The 25877-nt window shown below is 38.4% G+C and overlaps 2 protein-coding genes across 2 annotated transcripts; one reads left to right on the top strand and one right to left on the bottom strand.

Annotated features, from left to right (window-relative positions):
- Positions 1–245: 245 nt before the first annotated feature.
- Positions 246–5407, bottom strand: LOC120437451 (CD226 antigen-like). Its single transcript, XM_039608037.1, has 3 exons — positions 5241–5407; positions 3460–3804; positions 246–3221 (listed from the first exon to the last, which is right to left on the bottom strand). Exons 1-3 carry the CDS (start codon positions 5308–5310, stop codon positions 3082–3084), a joined length of 555 nt encoding a protein of 184 aa, XP_039463971.1. The 5' UTR covers positions 5311–5407; the 3' UTR covers positions 246–3081.
- Positions 5408–20384: 14977 nt separating this feature from the next.
- Positions 20385–24803, top strand: LOC120437450 (V-set domain-containing T-cell activation inhibitor 1-like). The gene is made up of 4 exons (XM_039608036.1): positions 20385–20595; positions 21853–22209; positions 23534–23878; positions 23997–24803. Exons 1-4 carry the CDS (start codon positions 20526–20528, stop codon positions 24125–24127), a joined length of 903 nt encoding a protein of 300 aa, XP_039463970.1. The 5' UTR covers positions 20385–20525; the 3' UTR covers positions 24128–24803.
- The last annotated feature ends 1074 nt before the right edge of the window (positions 24804–25877 follow it).

Below are 25877 nucleotides of genomic sequence, written 5' to 3'. Positions count from 1 at the left end.
AGGAGAACTGTGTTTATTAAGAGAATAACATAAAAATGTGATAAAACTTCATTATGAAACTGATTTACAGTGTCAAATATCCCATTATTTTTACAAAAAGTGGCTGTATTCTACCATGGCTTTGTACAGAAGCAAATTTAACTAAAACAAATGGTGTCGGCTTTTCTTCATGGTTTAAAGTCAAGATTTTAATTCCAGAATCACTTTACAACTATAAAATTAATGAAACAACAGAAAAGTGGAGCTTCAAGTTCTTTGATTTTATGAATGTGTTTTTACTGTTCATAACCAGCAGTTTACATTTTAAACAGAAAACATGATACGACATTGAGTCTGTTGTTTCAACAACAAACATTCTTTGCTGGACCATTCAGGAAGGCTGTCTTTTTTTAAAACCAACCAGCAGAAGTTTGGGTAATTTCCACGGAAAGTTACCTCTACCAGTCATTGGTGGCTTTTAGTTGTATTCCTACCTCTTTAACAACCTTTCATGTGACTCAGATGTGCCAGGATGCATAAAAGCTGCAGGACAGTAGCTTTCGAGGTGTGGAGTGGGAGGGGAGACCCGTGGGCTAGACCCTCACATAGCCACTGTTATCAGTGCTTCTTGCTTTCAGCCCTGAAATTCTGTGCAAATAACTTTGAGACTGACTAGCAGCGTCATCAATTAATGCACTGAACACAGAAAAGTGAAAAAACTCTGCAAATGGATAAAAAAGGTTTCTCTTCTCTTTACATACATATATAAATACCACCTGCATTTATGTTCACTATATTTATAAATGGCACCAAAACACAAGTATGATTCAATGCAGAGAGGTCTATTAACACATAGTGAGTGAGAAAGGTGACTGAAGAATTAATAATCAATGCATCATGGGAATCCCTCAGCAGTCTACACCTATTGAAGCAAAAATGAGGGAGGATTCGGGGTCACCTGATCCAGCCCTGACTATATGCTTTAGCCAAAAAGAAAGTTTTAAACCTGAATTAAAAAAACAAAAAACAAAAAAAAAAACAACTTATAAAAGTACATTAACATTTGATTGATATCCAAAAATGTTCAGTTCTGGATGTCACCATCTCATTGTCTGGCAACCACTTAGCAAAGGACAAACAAAAAAAGTAATATACACACAAGATAACAAGTGAAGATGTAACATGTGGAGAACACACCTCAAGACAACTAACATAATCACACGGGTGGAGGGGTTAAACCCAAAACATGACCCAAAAAGGAATGGCGACGAAAGTAAAGCATGATGTAAGACACAGACGAGCAGTTGAATTGACTTGGCATAGTGAAGCCTCTTTCTATGATTGAAATCATAGAAAGAGAAAAAAATACTAAAGGGGAGAATTTTAATTACATTTAGTAGCAACATATAAACATATGGAGAGAGGAAAAAAGATGGAGTGGAGAAGAAACATTCAGGTTAATGCTACATCTACTAACTCAACAGGTCACACGGTTTCTGGTAAAGGAGAAAAACAACTGTACAGAAAGAAAATCACATGAAATGATGTCTACAATGTCAAAGGTTGTAAAACAGTTGAACATAAAATATTTGAAAGCAAAATACAGAATATAAATAAACATTTAGTATTAAGTCTTACAGTAAATTTGTACAGTGTTTAAAAATTTTGAAAAGCTGGACATCATGAAATTTAGACAACTGTGCTTAATACATAAAAATGTGTTAAAGAACTGTCCTTAACTCTTCTGCTTATATTGAAGCAGTATAATAGTGGATTTTATAAGTAAAAGCATTAGTTAACAGGTACAATCCCACCTCACAGCATATATATTTAATTTCTGTTTAATGTTTTGTTTTGTTTTTTTAAATTAAGAGTCATGAATATCGATTTCTTTTTTTTACTCCAGCTGGCAATATATTAATGCAATAACTACTTTGTTTATCTAATATTAGATATTTTTAATTTTGTACAGCAGTAGAAAAAGTAAATATACTGATTCTTGTATAGTGCTTTTCTACTCTGAGCACTCATCTTTACACAACTCCCCTCCTTCACCCATTCACATTTTCTATGCTCTAAGTGCTTTCTAATGTAACCTTCACATCCATTCATACTCTGATGGATGCGTCAGAGAGCAACTTGGGTTAGTATCTTGCTCAGTGATATTTTGCATACGAACCTTCCGATTAGCAAGGGAACTGCTCTACCACCTGAGCTACAGCCACCAAATGATAATAAAATAATTAATTTTGAAAACTGTAATCTTGTAGTGAAATCTTGAATCTTTTTCATAGAAATTAAGAAATTCAGAAAACGCTAAACATTGCTTCGCTTTATATCTTAAAAAGAGAAATATTCTGCATTTTATAGATAAAGATTGAATTATTTTGGACGTGGCTTCAGTCTTTTATGTTTTCATTTTCTTTCCTCTTTGGATACAACCTGTTTGCTGAGTGCAACTTCAGAAGTCTGTACTATGAAGTGAAATAAACATATCCAGATTATATTTTCATTATTTGGATTTGCTTACACTAACACTGGCAGTGGGGTTAGGTTGGACACCTGAAGTTGGTTACTGACTTGCTAAATGAACCCTGGGTGTCTGCAAAAAGGATGGTGTTTGCAGCATTTGACCAATCACAATTATTGGAAAGAGTAGTGGCAGCAGAGTGGCTGAATTTACAAAGACAGATGTTACTATACTGTATGAGAAAAATATGTAGTGGTTAAACACAGAGTGAAATATACACAACATTATGTGTGGGAGGAAAATTGTATAGTGCTATATTATTAAAAGTGTGCACTTTAAGCTCTTTAGTCAGTCAAAATGTAAAAGGGCTATTATATTAATGAAGTTACCATTGCAGTATACCCTAGTAAGTAAGTGAAATACTTTTGTTGCACTGAAAATCTAGAACCCTGAAGTTATCTGTATAAAACCAAATCCTGCTTCACAGAACAGTTCCTTGGTGTTACAATTGTCTTGTCAATCACTAATGTTGAAATTCTTTCACAAAGATGCCGAACACCAAATTGGCAGTAGAGTATCAGTGTATACTCATCAGTCTTGGAACAGCTGCAGGAGACTCATAGTTCAACTGTTCAAACAACAGCACGTGCTTGATGTGAATTCTGCTTCTGTTTATGGTTTCTGTAGATCAAAAAACCAACAACAGCAGCAACAAGAAGCACAGCAGAAACAGACAGACCAACTATCAGTCCAACAGGTCCTCTTGTCTGACCTGCAGGTGAGAAACAGGTGTGAGGTGTCAGCTGTCAGGTAGGTGATGAGTGAAGAACAGAACAGAATCCATTTCCTCTTCAAACTGCTGTCAGACATTATCTACTGCACTCTGATCACATCACTCAGACCAGCTGCTTTCTACAAAGTCTCATCAACAACATCTTTAGAAACAAACATCAACAACCAGGAAGCAGCTTCACCTCTGATCACACACACACTCAACTCTACTCACTCACCTGGAGGATCAACACTCAGGTTGATGTTGTTGATGGATTCCCACGATCGTGTTTGACTCAAAAATGCACGACACTTGTACATCCCACTATCAGCAGTCGTCACATTCTTCAGAATCAAAGACACGTCTCCATCCTTCATCTGTCTGTCCTGCAGATCCACCCGGTTCTTAAAAGATGGATGCTGGTTGTCTGGAACAAATTGCTCACCCCGATACAAAAGGACATATTCTGTGTCCAAGTCAGCTCTGCTCCACTCTGCAATTATGATAGGTTTGTTGTTGTTGTTTGGAGCTCGACATGGCAGAGTGACGTCCTGTCCAGACTTAGCTGGTATGTTTTTCTGGTCTGAAAGAGGAAACAACAAAGAGCAGAGAAGTTAAAGGTCGAAGTACAGTTGTTTACCTCTGGTTTATGCTGGGTGAATCACACTAGTCTGACTTGTTACTGACTATGACTATTAGCTGAAAAAAATCCCACTTTTTTATTCCTACTGAAACTTCTAACTTATATCTGAAATTGCAAGCAAAACAATCACAGGTTAAGTGTAATTCCGGTTCAGTGATTTACACTGAGTAAAACATCATGCCCATGTCACAAGATATGACATCCACAGGAGCATGAATTGATCTGTGATGCGTTTGCTTTGATTGAAGAATAAAAGATATTGGTCAGTTTAAAAATGGACTGTTGTGAATGGTAATAATTAGCATATAGTACCTTAATGTTGTCATTTATTTTGAAGGAAAATGCATCTTAGGCCAATCAACACAAACGTTTCTGGCTTTGATAGTATGAAACAAACAAGATGATGCTAACTCCCAGAAAGACTGAACATCAACTAAATGCATCCAAACTTTGAGATTTATTGTGTGATTATAAAAAATTGAATATAGCAGCTTTTTCTTTGTATATTTTATAATAACGTAATATGTGCTGCTAAAATCTGACAAAGACACTGAGCTGATGAACAAAGCTGTTTGACATTATCAGTTTCACCTACAAAGGTTCTCCAACCATCAGTTATTCAATATTCAAATATTTGATGGGAATTATTTGTTGACTTTGATGTAAAACTTCATGAAGTCAAGCAAAGATGTGGAGAATTCATTAGAAGATGGACTGGAAAATGCATATCTGACTTCAGCCCAGTGTGTACTCGCTGTGTTGTTTTGTGTAGGTCAGAACAGACAACATTCAATAAAAATCCTAAAGGCTGGAAACATAAGAATGATCATTATTAATGCAAACAAAACTACAGTAAATCTAAACTACATCATCTGCCTGACTGCTATCTTGATCAGTTGCGCTGATGTTAACTATGAACTGTGAGGACAATATTAATTCATCTCCTTTCACAAACAGTGTTTAAGAGTTTTAACTGTTAAAGAAGATAATAAATAAAGCAATGGAGCTTTTGTTTTCAGTACTTAGAGAATGCAGCCAGCTCGACTCTGATCATGGCTGCAGATAGTTCACATTCTGTTCTGTCATCACGACGGTGTGGAAGAGACAAAGACGAGCTCATTAAAAAGAAACAAAAATACTTATTTTATTTTCACTTAATGAGAGAAAGTCTGACTTCGTTATGCACAGAAACGGCGTCAGCATTAGTCCGTCTGCAGTTCCGTGTTTCCAGGCGTACCGAGAATAGTTTCGATCAGAGAGATTAGCGTCAGTGTTTCAAACATGATCGGTATGGATAGTATTTAAATAATGTATTGTTAAATAACTCAGGCTCATACCTCCCTGTGTTAAAGAGGAATGTTGTTTTTGTTTCTCACCTGCAGACACAAACAGGACGACACACAAGTAGCCAAACCAGAAGAAGGGCGTAGATGTTAGAGTAGCCATTTCCGTATATCTGTGTATTCCATGCCCGGAAAACCCGAGTTGTCTTGCGGACGCGCATGTGTGTGTAACCGAGAACTGAGAAAACTCCCTCTATAGGGCAAGGACACCCTTTACTAAAACTTTGATGTTTTAATATGTTTTTATTGTAACATGCTGACGTCAGCCTCTTATGGCCTGTTAATACTACTGATCACATGACCAGTAGTATTTAAAAAAATAAGTGTTAGTATGTTTCTGCTTGCTTTTCAAGGTTAACTTTGACCTGGGTCACAAACAAGGAAGGGCAAGGTTGGTCAATGCTTAGCAAAGCTAGGTGCTCGTGTCCACCATGTCCTAGTATACTGTTGTGAGGTTTAAAGATGATCCATAAAAAATGTGGTAATATCAAACATTTACCAATTTTCATATTTGGTGCGGCCTTGGTACACTTTCAGTCAAATGAAATCAGCTAGAGCTGTTATTGGTATCCACGATCATCAGAGTTGATGCTAGATTCCTAACAAATAAACAAACAAATGAAAAAGATTACATACTTCCTCCCTAAGGGGAAAAACCTTGTGGAGCCATCAGAAATCTTCCCCATTGTCATCCAGGGTGTGTTACAGTGTCACTGTAATATTGTCAGTAGAAGTTTTAACTAAACAAACAAGATGCCATCTGGCAACCGTTCTACCTGAACCTGGTTCTGCTGGAGGTTTCTTCCTCTTAAAAGTGAGTTTTTCCTTTCCACTGTCACCAGAGTGCTTGCTCATAGGGTCTCATATGATTGTTAGACCTTTCTGTTTTCTTTTATTATTGTGCTTGTGGTATAGTACCTTACAATATAAAGCACCTAGCGGCAATGTTTGTAATTTGTTTTGTTGCTATATGAATAGAATTTTAAATTGAAATAGAGTCTGCCTGTCCTGATGCCAATGTATTGCCCTGTCCAGGTCTCCTCATGTAAAGCCACATTTCTTGTACTGTCCCAACTTACATTTACTAAAGAGCATCTAAATGATTCAGGGAAATTCACTAAAAACATCTGTGGTCAGATGATTTGGTCCGTTTTGTTGCTGAGGAGCTCCTTAGCAAAAAAAAAAAAAGCAAATTCACCATCAGTTGTCAGACATTATCTACTGCACTCTGATCACATCACTCAGACCAGCTGCTTTCTACAAAGTCTCATCAACAACATCTTTAGAAACAAACATCAACAACCAGGAAGCAGCTTCACCTCTGATCACACACACACTCAACTCTACTCACTCACCTGGAGGATCAACACTCAGGTAGATGATGCTGATGGGGTGAGTCTTCAGATGAGCTCGCTTCCTGTGGTTTGTTTTTCTCTGGACGACACAACATTCGTATGTTCCACCATCATTAATCATCACATCATTCAGAATCAAAGACACGTCTCCATCCTCCATCTGTCTGTCCTGCAGATCCACCTTCTTAAAAGATTCATGCTAATAATCAGGAACATGCCTGTACAAAAGCACATATTCTGCCTCCAGATCAGCTCTGCTCCATTTTACAGCTGTGATGTTACTGTTTGAAGCTCGACATGTCAGGGTGACGTTCTGTCCAGACTCGACTGGGATGATTCTCTGGTCTGAAAGAGGAAACAACATTGGTCTCTGGATTATGCTGGTTGATCCAGGTCTGTTGCTGACCACAATAGGTCAGGGCGAACAAATTGATTTTACGCACACTTTTTCAGTTTTGTTTTTTTTTTAAATTGATATTGTTATGGAATTATGTTTGAAATTCAAAGAAATGCCTCATAACATTTTTGTATGTTCGAAATATCAAATGAGCATTTTATACTCAGAAGTTTTAGTGTAACTTACTGCAATTTGGGGGAATTGCAAACTTTAGTAATGACAATGAAAATTTATTTTGCAGACTGAAGAAAAGTTTTTCATTGCTGGATCATTGAGCTATCTGAGTTTGTGTTCCCAGCAAAATCTGTTTGCAGTGTTCCTGACCTGTTCTTTCTCATGTATAGATTTCCTCAACCCATCTCTGAACCTGTTTGGAGCGTTTGTTTGCTGGAGTGGAGCTGTGAGCATGCGTACAAGAAGAAGAGAGTGTGTGGAATCCCTTCTTTCCCCTGGAGCCCTGGAACCCCCTGCCCTGTCACCTTGTATATATTCTACACTGTCTTCACTGTAAATAAATGTAAACACAATAAACACTTTAAGATAATTAATATATAATCTTTTTTTTTCCTGTAGGTATAGTGGTGCCACACCTGACTTCAAGTTTGATAAGTGTTGGATAGCTGAAATTTATTCATAGAATGTCTGAACAGAGGGAGCCTTACACTTATTTGAAAAGCTTTTCTATGATATAGTTTACAACACACACCTTTTTTTGCAATCAAGTCAACATTTTGACAAAAAGCCCATTTTATTATAGTTTGGCCATGGGTTTCAAAGCCTGTTGTTGAAAATTCAAAGTATATTAGTGAGCTGTATAGTGAACCATGATCCACACTACTTTTTAAAACATATTTATTCTGATGATGCACAACTTTGAATGTTGTAAATGCATTATCTCCTCACATTTCAGCTTGAATTCCCCAGTGAATCATCTCCTAATCAAAAGAAGGTTAGCTTCCCTTGGTGTTTGGAGAGTGCTGCCAACCCTTATAGTTGCAGACATGCAGGTGATTGTCAGCCAGACAGCGATTTGTGGTATTTGCAGTTTGGTCCAGGTAAAGGATGTCATCGTTTTGAAGATTGTTTTTAGTTGGGTGTGGCAAATATGTAAAGAATGTTCTGATACATATCTGAGATCCTTACTTTCTCCACTATGTACTCAACTCACTTGTAAAAGAAGAATGTACTTTCTCACCTGCAGAGACTAACACAAGAAACCAAACAGAACAACCAACACAGTGATGGAAACATGTCAATATTCATTCCATGTTCCCTGCACGACCCATAATGCAAATTCTCTTTCTTTTATACATGCACAAGAAATAAGACGAACAAAATAAAACGAACTGCTTCATTATGATTCAGTTGGGCCACCATTGTGTTGCTTTGAACAATCGTGGCTCAAGAGTTGGCAGTTCGTGTTGTAAATGGTAAATGGTCTGTATTTGTATAGCGCTTTACCTTTATAGGGTTGTAATCAGAAGGCTGCTGGTTCAAGCCCCGGCTTGGACAGTCTCGGTCGTTGTGTCCTTGGGCAAGACACTTAACCTACTGGTGATGGCCAGAGGGGCCGATGGCGCAATATGGCAGCCTTGCTTCTGTCAGTCTGCCCCAGGGCAGCTGTGGCCACATTCCACCAGTGTGTGAATGAATAGTGAAATTGATTTTTTTGACACACGCACCGGAGCATCAGCTTCAACAGGGTCATCACTATAGATGGGGAACACACAAAAGGAGGAGGAAAAGATTTCCTGTAACTGTCCCATCTGTAGCTCTCCATTTAATCTTTAATGTGCAACAGCGTGCCCTGATCGTAAATTCTAGCAGCAGAAACAAAGTCGAGACACAAAAGAGTGAAAATAATATTGCAAGGGATAATAGCCACCAGTGTAAAATTAAACACAGGCGCTATCTTGTCTGACACCTGAACCCAGATAGAAAAGTGTAGCTGCTCGAAGTCATTTATCTCTGCCAGTGTCTCCCTCACACAGATGCCTGTGCTGAATACCCAGCCCTGTCTCCCACCTCCTCTTTTCCAAACATTTGAGATCGCTCTGGGAGACGCAGTAAAACTTGTTACACCATGTATAGATGTGCCATCCTCTGAAGTGGCTGTGTAACCTAAATGAATATGTTCTAACTACCACCCTTGTGATCGATAATTACATCTTAAATGCAGCTGGAGTGTCACTGTGCAATATGCATGTAGAAGTCAAACATCCCCCTCTTGTGGCATTTGAATCAGCGTTCCAGTCTGTCTTCAGTGTATCTCTGCACAGTTGAAAGATTTTTTTAAAGACATACAGTGAATTTTGCAAGGGTGTAGATTTGGCATGGACGGAAGGGACATGTCCCCACCATGATCCAGCGATTATTGAATTGTCCCCACCAATAATTTGATCTCGTCGAGTAAAGAAAAAAAAAAAAAACAACGATCTGTCAACGTCTCATTCACCCAGCGGTGCAGAAAGAGTTAAATTACGTTCTCTCCTACATCATGTGACAAATATGGCCAATGTGACTGGCTGTGCCTTCAGGGAGCTCTGTTTAGTTTTAGCAGCGGCAAGCCAGGGCTGCGAGGAGGACGGTAGCACAAAGGAAGAACCTGGATATAAGAAAGTATTTTTCAAAGAAACCTGTAAGTCACTTAAAGTCAAGTTCATTCATAAAATGTGTCCGTCATAATAACGTTACAGGCTATGCTAGGCTTTGGCCCACATCAGTCTAAAATTGTATGTAACAATGAATAACGTGTTTTGGAAACTAACTGCACAACAGGCAGCACTGTTAGTTATCTCAGTCTCAGAGTAACATTTCTAATTTTGATTGAAACTGTCAGAGAAAACGGAGCCTCGAGCAAGCCAGGATATTAGTTTACAGAGGCTGTTAAAATTATATGCCTAACGTTAAAAGGTTGGTGACACAATAATTTCATCCTCATCGTACTGACATATTCATAGGGTTCATTTTTGAGACAAAATATCATGAGGAAATCACAATTTTGCAAATATTCCACCTTGTAGTGCAGTTTGGACAAATTGTTTTAAAAATGCACTCACCCTACAAACATTACTGATGAGTCAAGATCTGCACAAATTGACAGAAACACTGAAGCAGCTCCACATTTTATTCTTATTGTCATGTATGTCCTATTTGTCAGGAGACAGAAGAACCAACACAGAGCTCAGAGAGTAATGGTGATACAAGATCACAGGTGAAATTGATGATTTTGTGGTAATCTTAGATGAGTAGTTTTATGGACAAAAACCAGCAGGTCATTCAGTGTTCCCTTAGTGCTAATGTATCAGAGATGTTGGTGCACTATAACTGAAGTAATGTTGTTAAGTCCTTAAAGTCATGTTCTTTTATTGTCATGACTGTATTTGAAGCTATTTATTATTTTTGTATGATACCTGATTTATATGGAATATGGCTGAAGTAAACTAAAGTCTAAAATACTTAGTCATTTGTTTAATAGTAATTTAACATTATATAATTCACATATAAAACTATGAATTTTAAATGGTTTAAATGCATGTAGAATAGCACATGTAGGCAAGTATATTTCTCCTTTTTTTATCAAGAAGCAAAGACAAAAAGGAAAAAAAAGAAACAGGGCAGGGTTCAGTGGTTGAATCATCCGTCCCCACCAATGCCAAAACCAAATCTACGCCCTTGGAATTTTGTATCACTTTGTGTCTGAATTTCCTGCTGATTTATTTATTTATTTATTTGTCTATTTATTTTGCTACTGAATTTCCCACAGGAACCCACCTGAGGGAAATAAAGTTTTATCTAATCTAATCTTTCCACAAACAAAAAAGTGAGTCCCCCAACTCTTTGTTTGAACCAGTAGAAAAGCTGGTGCTCAGAGGAAGAGGGCGGGCTTTACTTGGTGTCAGTGAGAGAAATGAAAAAAAGCTGAAATGAGTGAGAAGGACGATGAAGGAAACATCTGTGCTGTGTCTGCTCTGTAAGTAGAATCTCTGTGTTTGTTTGAATTCTTGTACTTTGACTGTCTGCTCTCCTGATAACTGATGATGGAGGAGAAGACATGAAAAACAAATCAGGCTGAATTCAAGTTCAAAACACCACGAGGACCAACTGCAGGTCTGAACTGACTCTTTATCTTTGCTCAGGAGTCGAGGAAACACAGCAGGCAGTGAAAAGATCAAATCATTCACTCATTATATCAACACAGCTGCACAGTGGACACATGACTTCAAAGTCTTGTTTAAACGTAGTGGATATTTTGCTTATGCTGACAATTATATGCATAGTGTGCATTAGAATTCTTGCTTGTCTGTGTAATTTTCCTCTTACAATCCAAAGACATGTTTTTTTTAACTGGTGATTTTAAATTGGTAGGTGTGAATGTTAGTTTGTGATGGGGTGATGACCTATACTCACTGTATAACAGGTGAAGTCGATTATTCTACAAAAGAACAGAACACAACATGTTGCTGGCATCAATTGTAGATCATCAGAATTTCAGGAGCAGGACCACGCCTCCAAATGCGCTCCTTCCGGTTGTCATCTATATAGGTTCCCCCAGTTCTGCAAGCTGATCATTCTCGTTTACGTGCTCCACCCTCCCTCCTTGTTCTCCATTTTTCAACTTCTTCACTTCTATCTTGTGCATGGGGATCTGCCAGGCCCGAGAGCCATCGCCAGTCCCCGTCGAGGACTTCCCCAAATCACAGCTCAATTCATGTCAAAGCCATTCACCTATACCTACTAAAACGCTGTCAAACCTAAAATGAGGACGTGGGCCCAGCTAGTGAACATGAAAATGAGCAGATATAACAGACAGAGACAAGTTTGTGTGTTTGTCAGCTGTTTGTGTGGAGTTGTTCTTTATGTTCACCTTAAATCAACCTGAGTGTCATTTCTCTTTAGTTCTGATCTCACTGCTGAGCTGTACAACAAACCAAGGTCAGTAACCTTCTTCTGTCACAGTTTAAACCTGAGAAATGCTCACTGATATGACCTGATTGGGTTGATGGTTTAACACAGGGGTAGGCAACTCCAGGCCTCGAGTGCCGGTGTCCTGGAGGTTTTAGATGGGTCCTTGATCCAACACAGCTGATTCAAACTGTTAAATGACCACCTCAACATGTCTTCAGTTCTCCAGAGACCTGATAATGAACAAATCATTTAATTCAGGTGTGTTGACCCAGGGTGAGATCTAAAACCTGCAGGACACCGGCTCTCGAGGCCTGGAGTTGCCCACCCCTGGTTTAACAGATCATCAGTTTTTCATTTTAACCCTCACAGCTCGTCTGACTGTGAGTCCCAGCAGCTCTCAGTTCTTTGAAGGAGGCTTTGTGTCTCTGAGTTGTGAGGAGGACGACAGCTCTGCTGGATGGACTCTGAGGAGAAATGTGAACAAACAAAAAAGGACGCAGTGTACTGATGGCTGGGGAGAAGAAGCTGGTTCTTCCTGCAACATCATCAACCTCTTTACATGGGACAGTGGAGTTTACTGGTGTGAGTCCAGAGAGGGTCCCATCAGTAACATGGTTAACCTGACAGTCACTGGTAAGCTGAGTGTGTGGAGTTAGTGTTGATGAAGCTGTGTGTAAATGGATGAAATGCTGTAGTTTGTCTCTGTGTTGAGGTGGATCAGTGATCCTGCAGAGTCCTGTCCTCCCTGTGATGGAGGAGATGACGTCACTCTGCTCTGTAAAACAAAGACCACTCCTCCAACCTCCCAGCTGCTTTCTATAAAGATGGCTCCCTCATCAGGAAGCAGCCTACAGGTCACATGACCATCCAGCATGTTTCCAGGTCTGATGAAGGCCTCTACAAGTGTGACATCAGCGGTCATGGAGAGTCTCCATCCAGCTGGATCACTGTCACAGGTGACACACTCACCTGTCTGTGTTTCTGCAGCTTTCAACATTCACAATGTGACGACAACTTAATGACTGTGTTTGCTTTATTTTAGGGGAACACACCACCACACCTCCACCTACATCCACACCTCCACCTACATCCTCTGCTCCTAGCTCAACCTCCATCAATCTTTCTCCCTCACGCTTTCATCCTGTAATTCATGTGTTGTCATCAGTCTGTGTTGTGGTTCTACTGATGTTACTGGTTCTGATGGTGAGACGATGTGTTCACAGGAAACCTGAAGGTGAGACTCAGACTTCCTGATCTTTCATGTCTGAGTTTGTTCAGTAGAATAAAGTTCACATTCATTATGATCACAGTAACAACTTTTATTAAATGTAATCTCTGTTTAGATATTTAATTTATATTGTTGTTCATTTTGTATCATTTCAGCAGATCAAGCAGAAGTTGGAGAAGATGACATCATCACTCATGTCATGTACAACACTGTCAAGATAACAACAACAACAGCCAATCTGATGAAGCAGAGGTAATATCTGAGTTGACATATGTTCTTCAAGCCAGGTTTAATGTAGTAAAGATATTTGTTAGTGGGTTTTTTTTTATCACTAAATGAACTACATCTGTTAGTCTTTGGGGGCTGACTCACTCTTGATGTTTTAAGAGGACATTAGATGAACTGCTTCTGCTTATTTTTCAGATTTGTATCTTAGTACTTGTTTTAATCTTTACTTCAGTTTGATCTGCCATAAATATAATTTCAGCAGAAATTTTATTTAACTTACTGTTGAATTGCCACTAAATAAATAAAACTCAATGGAAGCTGTGTAACGCACTACTTCACACAGATGAGGGACGTGATTTCCAAAAACATAGTGAGTGATAAGAGTTGCTTCTAGAAGGACTTCAGTGCAGTTTCCCAGTTGGGAAGTGAGACCATACAACAAAATGTGACAGTCTTTATTATGAAGATGTTTTCTCTGACATTTTCTTCTTCATGTATCTTAAACTGAATTTAATGTGAGGGCAGAATCAGATTTAGATTTTTGAAGCCTGATCTTGACTTTAATTATATGATATTAAGGTCACTATGTGAGGGATGATCAGAAGTATATAGTGATGTATAGTAAATGTGGATTCTAGGAAAGTAAATGGACATTTTCCTGAAAACTGGAATTCACAATATTCAAGTTTTTATTTTTTGTGATATTTGATCATCTTTTTCAGATGTAATCATGTGTTTAACTCTGTGCTTACTGAGTGTTGTTCACTGTGAGCTGGACTGTGTGTTTGTGGTCTGTGGTTAACTGAAGCTAACAGCTCTGCAGTCATCCAGCATCCTGTTTCTGATAGAAAGAAAAAAAAAACACTTCAGAAAGTCAGTCTAAGAGATTTGAAAAGATGAAGTTTAAAGAGGATTGTGGACCTAAGAGCAGGCACTGACAACTTACTGAGTGGGAAGCAACATATAAACCAAGCCAGGAAATGGCTATAACTTAAACTAAGAAAAACCTAAACTGGGAAAGCCAACAAGAAACATGCAACCAGCGACAAAGATCTAGGAAAAACTTGAAACACAGAGGGAACAACAGGGGAAGACAAGCAGACAAACCAGCAACAAGCAGAGGAAAACACAGGGCTTAAATACACAGGCAGGACGACCAGAGGATGGGGAACCAGTGGGAACACAGCTGGAATTGATCTGACATAATGAGACAAAGGAAACAAAGCAGAATACACTGACATAGGACAAGGACTATCAAAATAAAACAGGAAGCACAAGACATTCAGAAAGACACAGACTCAGAGACATGACATATAGACATATTATATGCACAGAAAACCACCATGAATGACAAATAATCAAGCAATATAACAATGGGTCATAGACCCAGTACCGTGGCAGAGACACATAACACTTGTCACATGGTTTTAATTTATTTAAACACCCTCACTCATACTTTCCTTAAACGCTAACCTGTTTTAAAGCTGTTTTTTTTTTAAATAAAAAAGAGGAAAGAAGATGTACACAGAGTATAGTTCTAGCTTTTTGCTTGTGTTTAATGGTAGCATGAGGTGGTCCCTGCAGCCCATTCAGGTAGTTGAGCACCTTCAGGAGGGCAGATTTACATGTGCTGTAACAAGGTTTGCTTTGTTCAGTGTTATTTATATAGTGCCCAATCATAACAAAACCTCACAGACTCCAGTAGGTAACATACCAGGAGATGAGACAAAGCATCAGCCCAGCAGCAGTACTGACTTTTGCTCCTTTGTGTTCCTACCAGAACCTTTCTAAACTCTCACTGGTATCAGGTGCTGACATTACTTTAGTGGGACCTGTGGTCACAGCCCAGCACTGTGCAGATCAGAGTTCAGAGGTTGTCTGAACAGTGACAAGAACACCAGGAAAAAGCTAAAGTGAGAAAAATCAGTCAGACATCAGAAGAGAGCAATGATCTGTAAGAACCATTTGACCAAACTATTCACTTTTTGGAGTTTGTCTTCTTGTTGTGTCTCCTCTGCTGACACCTTGATTTGCACTGAGGCAGCTGAAATAGACACACAATGGTTTCGTTTTCCTCACTGGATAGTTTGACATCCCTGAAGTGTAACTGATTTTGTGTTATACACTTTAAAACTGTTTAGTGGTTCCTTTTTTCTGTAGCAGTGTATCTTAAACCAAGAACACTTCCTGTTTCTCTGCTCTGTGGCTGCTGCTGAACACATAAAACTTTATTTTACAATCACAATTAATTAGTTTTCCTAAACCAGCTGATCTAGATTTAGAGACAGAGGGTCAGACAGAAAATACTTAGTAAAAATAATTTGTTAAACTTTTTACTTCATTCCTATTTATGTTCACAGAAATGCATCAACATATCTGCCAGTTTACCAGTGGGACTGACTGCTGTGTTTTATGGAAAATAAAACATAAGATGGCCTTTATTAGTCCCAGACTTGGTATATTCACATAGTTACAGCAGGAGAGTAAACGGGGTAGGAATATAAATAGATGAAAGATGTGTGCAGAGACCACACAGAACATTCAATAATGTTACAAATAACCGATAATCACTAAAATCAGCTCAGATGTGTCTGTAATCCGTCTGTGCTGACACTAGCTGTTAGCTTTATTGTCAGGATGAATTTACTTTTATTATGAGACATAAACAGAGAGACTGAAAAGACAGATCACCAAAGAAAGAACCATAAATCTTCATTTCCAGCCTCTCAAACTGTCCTTCAAAGCATGAATCATTTTTAAAGTTCTGCGTGTAAAACCACAGCAGCTACTTCCTGCTGTCAGTCTGATCAGACCTCTCACTGCAGTGTGTGCTGGTTTGGTTAATAATATTATTCATGCTGTGAGAAAGTGTTTGCTTTGTGCTCTGTGGTGAAGCATCTCAGGCTGCACTGAAACATGATGGCAGCTTTGTGGTCGTCCAGCTTGTTTTTCTCAGAACTGCCCCCCAGTGCTTTGTGGTCAGCAGCAGCTGTTTAGAGGAGGAAACTCTGAAAAGCTGATGCAGTTTGTAAACATCATCACTTAATTGTTTCATAATGCTGCAGAAAGTAAATTAAGTGTTGCTATAGCTGTGTGTAATAATAGTATAGATGTCATGGTCCTGGGTCATGCGACCCAGTGTTTTGAGTTTATTTGGATGTTTATTGTTTGTTTAGGTTCATTAAGTTATTCCAGCTCATTTGTAATTATATTACCCTTGTGTTTAGTCTCTCTTGCCCTTCATGTGTGTTATGTCTGTGTGTCTTATGTTGTCAAGTTCTTGTAGTTATTTCTGCCATCTTCCCCTGTACTCAGTCTCCCTGGTTCTGTGTCTACGTGTCATGTTTCATGTCTATGCAGTTATGTTAAGTTCATGCCATGTTTCATTTCCATGTCTATGTCTGCGTGTTTCCTGTTTTATTTTGGAAGAGTCTGGTGTTCTTTGTTCATTGTAGTTAGTGTTACTCTCCCCTGTATTGTCATTATGTTTCATTCTAGTCAGCTGTGTTCTCATGTGTCTCCACTTCCCCTGATCGCCTCATGTGTGTATTTAGTCCCCAGTCTTGCTGTGCTCAGTGTCGCGTCGTCTGTGTTCTCACCTCCATGTTTTCACGGTCAGTCTTTGCAGTGATCATCCTAGTCTCTGAGTCTTCTTAGTTTGTCACAGTATTAGTTTTCCCAGTTTAGTTATAGTCTAGTTTAGTCACTCTATCCCTGCTTTGTTTTGTACACTTTGTCTTCTTCAGCCATAATAAAGGCTCGCTTTCTGTTAAGTTCACTCCCGTCTACTAACTTGTGTACGCACCTGGGTCCATCACACACACCACTGCACGGCCTGTCTCCGCAGACCGTGACAATAGATTTGCAGTTGTTGTACTTCACTAAATTAAATGTATCTTATTGTGCAGTGACTGATTCAGCTGACTCAGCAGTGAGACCTGAAAACATCAATTATGGGCAAACAATCATCAGAACAAGGAGGCCCAGGTACAGCTGATCTTTATCTTTAATTTTGAATACAGACAAGCTCGCTGCTCAACCAGTTTCTAGTTATGCTAGGCTAAACAAATTATATTCCTTTTTGCTAAAGCACATAGTTAGGGCTGGATCAGGTGACCCTGAATCCTCCCTTAGTTATGCTGCAATAGGTGTAGGCTGCTGGGGGATTCCCATGTTGCACTGGGTGTTTCTTCTTCATTCACCTTTCTTACTCAGTGAAGCAAGTTTAGTAAAGAAGATCTATGGCCTCTCACATCCCTCAGCTCTGAGGTGCTGCCTGCTAAATCTAAGCTGTATCACTTCCACTTCCCCACCCTGTCAAACTGTTTGTGTCATCTAGTCCATTCACCTTCTCCAGGCCAATCGGCATTCATGGCGCGCACTTTAAATCTTACTGCGCATCGGTCATTCTCCTTTGCAGATGCCTTTATAGCACCCACCTCCTCCCCATCTCCACCTCTCATCACTCAAGCTCCATTCAAGCCACCTGGATCTCCACCACCAGCATCTAGACTCTGGGGGGTTCTGCTCTAATCCCTTTCACAGCTGGGGTTCCATTCTGCCGAGACAGGCCATCGGAGTCTAACCACCAAACATCTATTTATATTCTGTTAATCAATAAATCATGTTCATTCTTTCTAATGATCTGTCCTTACTGAACCATGTGTTAATAGACCTCTCTGCATTGAATCATATCTGTTATTAATCTCTGTCTCTCTTCCACAGCATGTCTTTATCCTGTTTTCCTTCTCTCACCCCAACCGGTCGCAGCAGATGGCCCCGCCCCTCCCTGAGCCTGGTTCTGCCGGAGGTTTCTTCCTGTTAAAAGGCAGTTTTTCCTTCCCACTGTCGCCAAAGTGCTTGCTCATAGGGGGTCATATGACTGTTGTTTTTTTTTTCAGTATGTATTACTGTAGTGTCTACCTTACAATATAAAGCGCCGTGTGGCGACTCTTTTTGTGATTTGGTGCTATATAAAAAAATGAATTAATGCTGTCAGTAAAGTTTTAATTAATTCAAATGCTTACTACAGCAATGCAGCAAAGGTTATTATAGTATAAATTAGAATATAGTATATACATTTTATATATAAATTTAAAGCCACTTAGTGCAGTGTTGTTGTGGATTATGTGACATTTAGTCACATTCAAAGTGATGAGTCACAACCTCTGAAAATTATTCTCAGCAGAAACTCCTCTTTAATTATCTGACCCATTTTCCTGCAGCCATATATGAATTTAGGGTTATATATTTGTTGTTTGTCTCATGTTACCACAGGGCTCATTAAGGCATAACCCGTTCAACATGTGGGTAGTAGAGAAGGTGAACAGATTCACCTTTTATGTTCAGTATGACTCTGAGTCGGTCTGAAAAGAAGGTGTAAACGTGCTGTCATCGTGTTACTTGTCTGTTTTTTAAAAAATTGCCAGAAAAATAAAATAAATTTTTGGAACTGGGCTGTTTATTGAACTTTACGACAAACACACAAATACCTAAATATCAACAACAACATTTTTACACTATCGAGGACTTTTCTACAATTTAGAATGTGAGAATTTTCAGGGGGGAAAAAAATCAGTGATGATGTAGGAGTCTCAAAAACTCAAAATTTCATGTATCAAATATGATACACTTTTGAAAAAAGGACACTTTTGAAGGTTCGTTCTCCACTTTTTCAAATTGAGGAAGTAGCTGTTAAGACCCACTGATCTAAATTGCAAACAAGTTCATAGGAAACCTGTTGGGATGAAAGTTAAGGGAGATAAACAAATTCCAACAGGTTCCAACATTATTTAATTCATTTGGAAAAAGTTTAGCCATCACAAATATCTGAGCAGTTTAAATATAATAATCACACCCTCTGCATGCTGCTCAGGTGTCATGGACCTGTGATGAGCTTTAGGGGACAGTGTGGAGATCAACAACAAATAGGAAAAGAAAACAAGCCAAACAGAAGAGAGGTTAAATAATAAATTAATTAAATAAATAATACGCTGCGTTTTAAAAGGTCTAAACACAATGAAAGAGCAATAAAGCTATATCAAAAAGAAAAGTCACAACACAAACTAAGCCATCTACAGGCAGAGAAAAGAGAGACAACAACCCACAGGCCCAGACAATTATTCATGTTGCTCCCAAAATCAGAAACTCAAAACACACCACTTGGGCTCTGCATTATTTTGGGTGGATCTCACAAACTAGATATTAGAGAAAGAAGCAGCAAACAGAGAACCAATCATAACCTCACCATGGACCTCAACTAGCCTTTATAATGTTTGAGGATTAATTACTGAGTTACTAATTACTAAGTCCAGTTACAGACTGGGAAAAATAAGCTGTAACAATGAGCAGAAAGAAAGCAGCACCTCATGTGTACACCCACACAGCCCCACTGTGTAATATCAGCGATGACAAGCTCAGAGTTGTCAGCTGAACCTGCTTCCTGGAATAAAGCCCAGTGAAACATCTAAACTGAGTCAGCGCTCTGACTCTATTTATTGTGAACATGTCAACAACTAACCGCTGTCCAAGCAGGTTTTGTTCAACTTTGGTCAGTTAGGTCATGTTCATGTCAGTATCTGAGGCTCATATTTATTTATTTATTCTGTCCTTATAAAGAAAAAACAACAAAACCAGAAGAACAACTCAGACACTTCTGTATTCACTGTAACAAAGAGCAAAGCAGTGAAGTGATATAACAGGACATACTGTAATCCCAGTCAGATAAACTAGCCCTTCCCACCCCAACTTTCAATATGAACATTATAAAGACATTTTTAGTCCTTACTTCCAGTTCCAAATCCCATAAAGACTAATGTTCCTGTGTTACATTGAAGAAAAGGCCACTGATTTTACTAATAAAGATCTGCAATGGTAAAAAGTATCAACAAAATTCAAATTCAGATTTTCTGAACAACATGAATGCACACACAGTAAATCTTGCTTATTTTAGGCATAAGAGCTCAGGTATGAAATACCAAGCCTGAGGAGGGTTTTCATGGCTCCACCCATTTGTTACCATGCAAACATAACAAGCAAAACAGAACAAGCTGCAAAGAAAACACACCTGTCATGACATTCAGACACTTTCAGCTGTATTTAAAAGTGTTAGCTTAATGTAGACATAACTTAAATCCAGATATTTAGTTAATGTGTAATATTGCCAGCATTTGGAAGTCTTCATACTTTCAGATGAAGAGGAAATGCCTGCTTTAACCTCTGCATCGCTCTGCTGCACTTTAATCTCTGTCTGCTTCCTGTTTATCTCTGCAGGTAAGATAAAATTTTAAATACAATTGGGTTTCCTGATTTACAAAATAACTGATTTATAAAATAACATCACTAAGAATTCTCTTCATACTGATGTTTTAAAGTGTGTTTAAGGGGGCTGTATGACCTGCCAGGAAAGCTGCCTGGGCAAACTGTGTCTGAGGATGCTTATCAGTAAACTTGTAACATTGTCTGCGAGGGCCCTCTGTTACAGTGGTTATCTGTAGAAGTCAACATGCTTTACAAACATTAAAATGTAACAGTCAGTTATCAGTGTAAGTGTGGAGACAGCGATCTCTGGGCGTGGTGGATCTGTTTGGAATTAGCCTACTGTGGCTGTCACAGTTTACATAAAAATAGTCCAGTAAAGCTTTAGACCAGGAGTCTCAAACTTTATTTTTTTTATTTCAAACATTGTATAACAAGACAAAACTGAAAACATGTTTTTTCTTCATATATAACAAAATGAAAATGCAGACATAAATGTACACATTAGGTACCCATATGTGGGTATGTTGATTCTTACTGCCCTGCATCTATCCAGTAAAGTCGCTACGCCCAGTTTATGACATCCTGAGTCTGGTAGGGAAGTTTTCATGCTACCATGACTGACACAATATTAGTCATAGAGTCTCAAAAGTGATATCATTTAATGATAAAGACACAATAGATGATCGTCGTTAATGACACTCCTTTGTCACAACATCATAGGTTGTATAATACAGATTTCATATGTTTAAAAAATTAAAATAAAATTGGTACATTGTGTAAAAAGTAAATAAATAAATACAAATCAAATTCAAAATGTGACATAAAATCATATCATATCACACAAATAGAGTAGAATATCACAGGCATTATATATTTATAGGATTTAAAAACTGGATGAAAAAAAACGTTTAGCTTATACATTCATAGGAGAACTTTTGACCTTTTTTTTAATTAGTCCTTTATTTATCAAGTTAAAAAAATCTCATTGAGATTAAATGATCATTTCCAAGAGAGACCTGTCCTTTGACCACCCATTTCTTGATTTATTCCTAAAAAAGACAAAAACAAAAACCCCAGCTGCACATTGCAACCTCTCTGAAACATAAAGGTTGATTAAAAGGTACTCATTTGGATTTGACGCTCAAACTGGATAATGAATTGACATGGAAAGACAGGAAATGTGAGATTAATTTTATTATAATATAACTGTGACATGAACAATTGCACTTGATGCTTTTAACCTCTCTGCTCTGTTGTTCCTTCTCTCAGACCAGATAAACATCAAAGCAGTGCCTGGACAGACGGTCACTCTGCCATGTCAAGCTCCAAAACACACACATATCATAGTTGTAAAGTGGAGCAGATGTGACCTTGATACAGAATATGTCCTTTTGTACCGGGATGAGCAGTTTGATCCAGAAAACCAGCATCCATCTTTTAAGAACCGGGTGGATCTGCAGGACAGACAGATGAAGGATGGAGACGTGTCTTTGATTCTGAAGGATGTGATGATTAATGACACTGGAACATATAAGTGTCATGTTGTCCAGACAAAAACTAACCAGGGGAAGAGAGTCTATCTAAAGACTGATCCCATCATCATCAACCTGAGTGTTGTTCTTCCAGGTCAGTCTGTGATGAGTGGTGAAAGTGTTTCCTGGTTTTTGACCGGAGAGAGAAACTTCTTGTTAAACATGTAACGGTACAAAATTTTGGTCCATATTTTTATCCCTTTTGTGGCTACAGAGAAGTGGTCTGTAGAGCAGATATGCAAAACACAAATGTAGCACAGAAATAATTCAATTTTATTTATACCAAATCACAACAACAGTCACCTCAAGGTGGTTTACATAGTAAGGTAGACTCTACAATAATACATACAGAGAAAACCCACAAAAATGATATGGCCCACTATGAGCTAGTGCTTTGGCAACAGTGGGAAGGAAAAACTCAATTTTAAAAGGAAGAAACCTCCAGCAAAACCAGCCTCAGGGAGGGGCGGGGCCATCTGTTAGGCTGAGGGGAGGAAGGCAAGACAAAGACATGCTGTGGAAGAGAGCCAGAGATTAATAATAAGTAATGATACAGTAAGCAAAGAGCCACAGATTGATATTGTGAATACAAAAACAATGCATCAAGTTCTCAGTGCCATAGTGACATAGAAAATTACTTTTTATAAAAATGTCCAGGAAAAATAAATAAATGATGTAAGCTGAAGAAGAGCTCTCAAAAGTCTTAACCAGGATAGGGAGTGAATCCCTGGGCCTGTTGTCTCCAATTCAGACATGTTAGTCATTTTCACCCATTTGCTGATAAATAGAAATATAACCAAGACAGTAGAGAAGTAAGCAGACACAGACCTGATGCAGTTTAAGAGACAGCAAGACTCACAGTGGTTTACACTAAGAGGTAAAAGCTGCTCCATGCTACATGTACAAAATTAATCGCCCAATCGCCCAAAGTTGTGAAAAACCCTTCTTTAACAGATATAGTGGCCCACCTCTGGCAGCGACAAAGTTGTCAGGAGGATTAATTGTTTTTGCTCTGCAGTATGTTTGATATATATAGTTTTGCCGACTTTTGGTCATAAAACTGTCAAAGGGATCCTATAAAGGAGGGTCAGATATGCCCAGACCAGCTCTTTTTTTCCTGTCTGTCATTTTGTGTGTCTCTTCTCGCATTGCTTTGTTTTCTGCTATTATTTTGCTGTAAAATGTACTGTTTTGCTGTTCATGTGATTCTGTGTATTAAACTCTTCCAAGAATTCTCTTTTTCAGAGGATCTTTCTGAGTGAATTGATTTTAATTGGATATAAAAAAGGTAGACCTCCACATGGGGGATAAGGTTATCATAATGGCTTCAAAATTTGTGATCACAAGCCTCTCTTTGCTTGACTGCTGTAGTAAAACGCTTCTTTAAGCTCTCTGCTTTGTGTCATTTCCTCTTTCAGACCAGAAAGTCGACAACATCACAGCTGAGTCTGGACAGAACATCGTTCTTCCATGCAGAGCTCCAAACACCCTCCTCATACCAGCTGTAGAGTGGAGCAGACATGATCTGGAGACACAGTCTGTCCTTTTGTATTGGAAGAAAGAGATAGTTACATATTTACAGCATCTATCTTTTAAGAACCGGGTGGATCTGCAGGACAGACAGATGAAGGATGGAGACGTGTCTTTGATTCTGAACAATGTGACGATTAATGATACTGGAACATACGAGTGTCGTATCTTCACGAACGAAAGACGCTCTTGGAAATCCAGCAGCATCATCAGCCTCAGAGTTGTTCCTCCAGGTGAGTGAGTAGAGTTGAGTGTGTGGGTGATCAGACGTTCAGCTGCTTCCTGGTTGTTGATGTTTGCTTCTAAAGACGTGCTAATTTTGGACACCTCACACCTGTTTCTCACCTGCAGGTCAGACAGGAGGACACACAGAGGATGGATCTGTTGGACTGATTGTTGGTCTGATAGTTTTTGCTGTGCTTCTTGTTGAAATTGTTGTTGGAATTTTGATCTACAGAAAAAATAAACAGAAGACAAACTAAAAAAAATCAAAAGGCTATTACATAAAATAATCATGTTTGTTCATAAATAATTGTATGTATCATGTTCATAACAACAATTTTGAAAATGTAAATAAAAAAATATTATATTTATTAGTCATGTAAATACCATTCACCTATAATAGACGTCCAAATGACGTCTAAAAAAATTAGCCAATGCAAAGTTCAAATGTTGAACGTCATACTGATGTCCAGGTTGGGTCATGGTTGGACGTGCTAATTTTGGACGAAGTTCAGAGATCGTATAGATGTCCAGACTTGGTCATGGACCAACACACCCAATATAGACATGATCTCCACACTTATCTGATGTCCAGTGTTTAGTGGGAACTGTTATACATCTGTTATATACGGTTATACTACTTAAGTGCTGAAAGCAAAGTAAAATCTTAAACGCCAACTTCAGATAAAAAACAGCAGCAACATCCTTCAGTGACCAAACTTCACAGAAAAGCTTCAGCACAGGGTGCTTGTAAGAGAATGTTTTCTGATAGGAGCTCAAACAGGAATGGTTCCTTGTTTTTCAGATTTGTTTTTCTTTTAATGATTACGCACTCAGATTTCAGATTTTTCACTTCTGCTTAAACAAAACAAAGGAATCTGTAATAAGATGTTAATAACATTTTATTATGTTTCATGAAATTATATTACCAATGAAGTGAATAAACATGGTGCTGTCAATAATAAACATTGTTTGTTTATTGTTTCTTCCAATGAAAAACATTCATAATGTCACACTCAGTAGTTTATGGTGAAAACAAAGTGTCTGATAAACTACAGACACATGGAAATGTGACCAAGACTGGACGTCCTTCTGGATCACATCTCCTGAACAGTTCAGAGTTCCTCCTGTTAACCCTCTCAGTGAAGCCTGAAATAAACAATAAGCTTGTTTTTATACAGTCAGTTAATTTCATGAATGAACAGCTTTCTGTAACAAGCAGCACAAATTCAAAAGGCAAAAACATGCAGATTTGATGAGGAGATAATCTGCTAACACAAGTATCACAGTGTTAGACAGGTAGTACAGAACAATCCACAAAATCTCAAACTGAAACACAGCTGGTAGAAATTATCTGCAATTTTATTGTGTACAATTTCCAGTGAAGTATCTCATATATTTAAACTTTATTTTTTTTTCCTCATTAGCAATATTGTAATTGTTGCCATTGTGCTTGTTAAATGGCCTTTAATATGGGTCAGATATTCACCTGTGTTTTCAACCAAAACTAATTAGTTGAATCATGGTGAGACAAAAGAGCGAAATGTAAAGAAAATATTTTTTCTCTGATTTTAATTCTTTTTTTCTCCATTCTAAACTTAATTTCTTAATGGGCATTAACCTAAAAACCAACACGTTCTCACTCCCACCTCGTCAAATGTGTGACGCATGGTCAGGCTCCCTCTGCTTCACTTATCGACGCGCAGGGTACCCCCCTCGCGTCGAGAATTGACGTGCAGGGTCCTCCTATTGAATACTATACTGATCCCTAAACGTTGTTTATTGACGACAAGAGATTTCCGCGGAAGAGCCTGTTGTCCGTATATTTACATATTTCCGAAATCACATTGTAGTGACGTGTACTGAACACAATATATTATATAATGTAAGCAACTACCTGAGAAACATCAGATACAGCAGATAAATTAATTATAGGCTATTACTTTTGTATCGTTTATTGCTTTTATGGAGGGAGAGGTGTATGCTGGGTAATGGCACAGCTAGCGACCG

This window comes from Oreochromis aureus, linkage group 3, assembly GCF_013358895.1.
Source record: "Oreochromis aureus strain Israel breed Guangdong linkage group 3, ZZ_aureus, whole genome shotgun sequence".
NCBI classification, from domain to species: Eukaryota; Metazoa; Chordata; class Actinopteri; order Cichliformes; family Cichlidae; genus Oreochromis; species Oreochromis aureus.
Note: the sequence above shows the minus strand (reverse complement) of the source record. Positions and strands in the feature narration are given on the sequence as shown.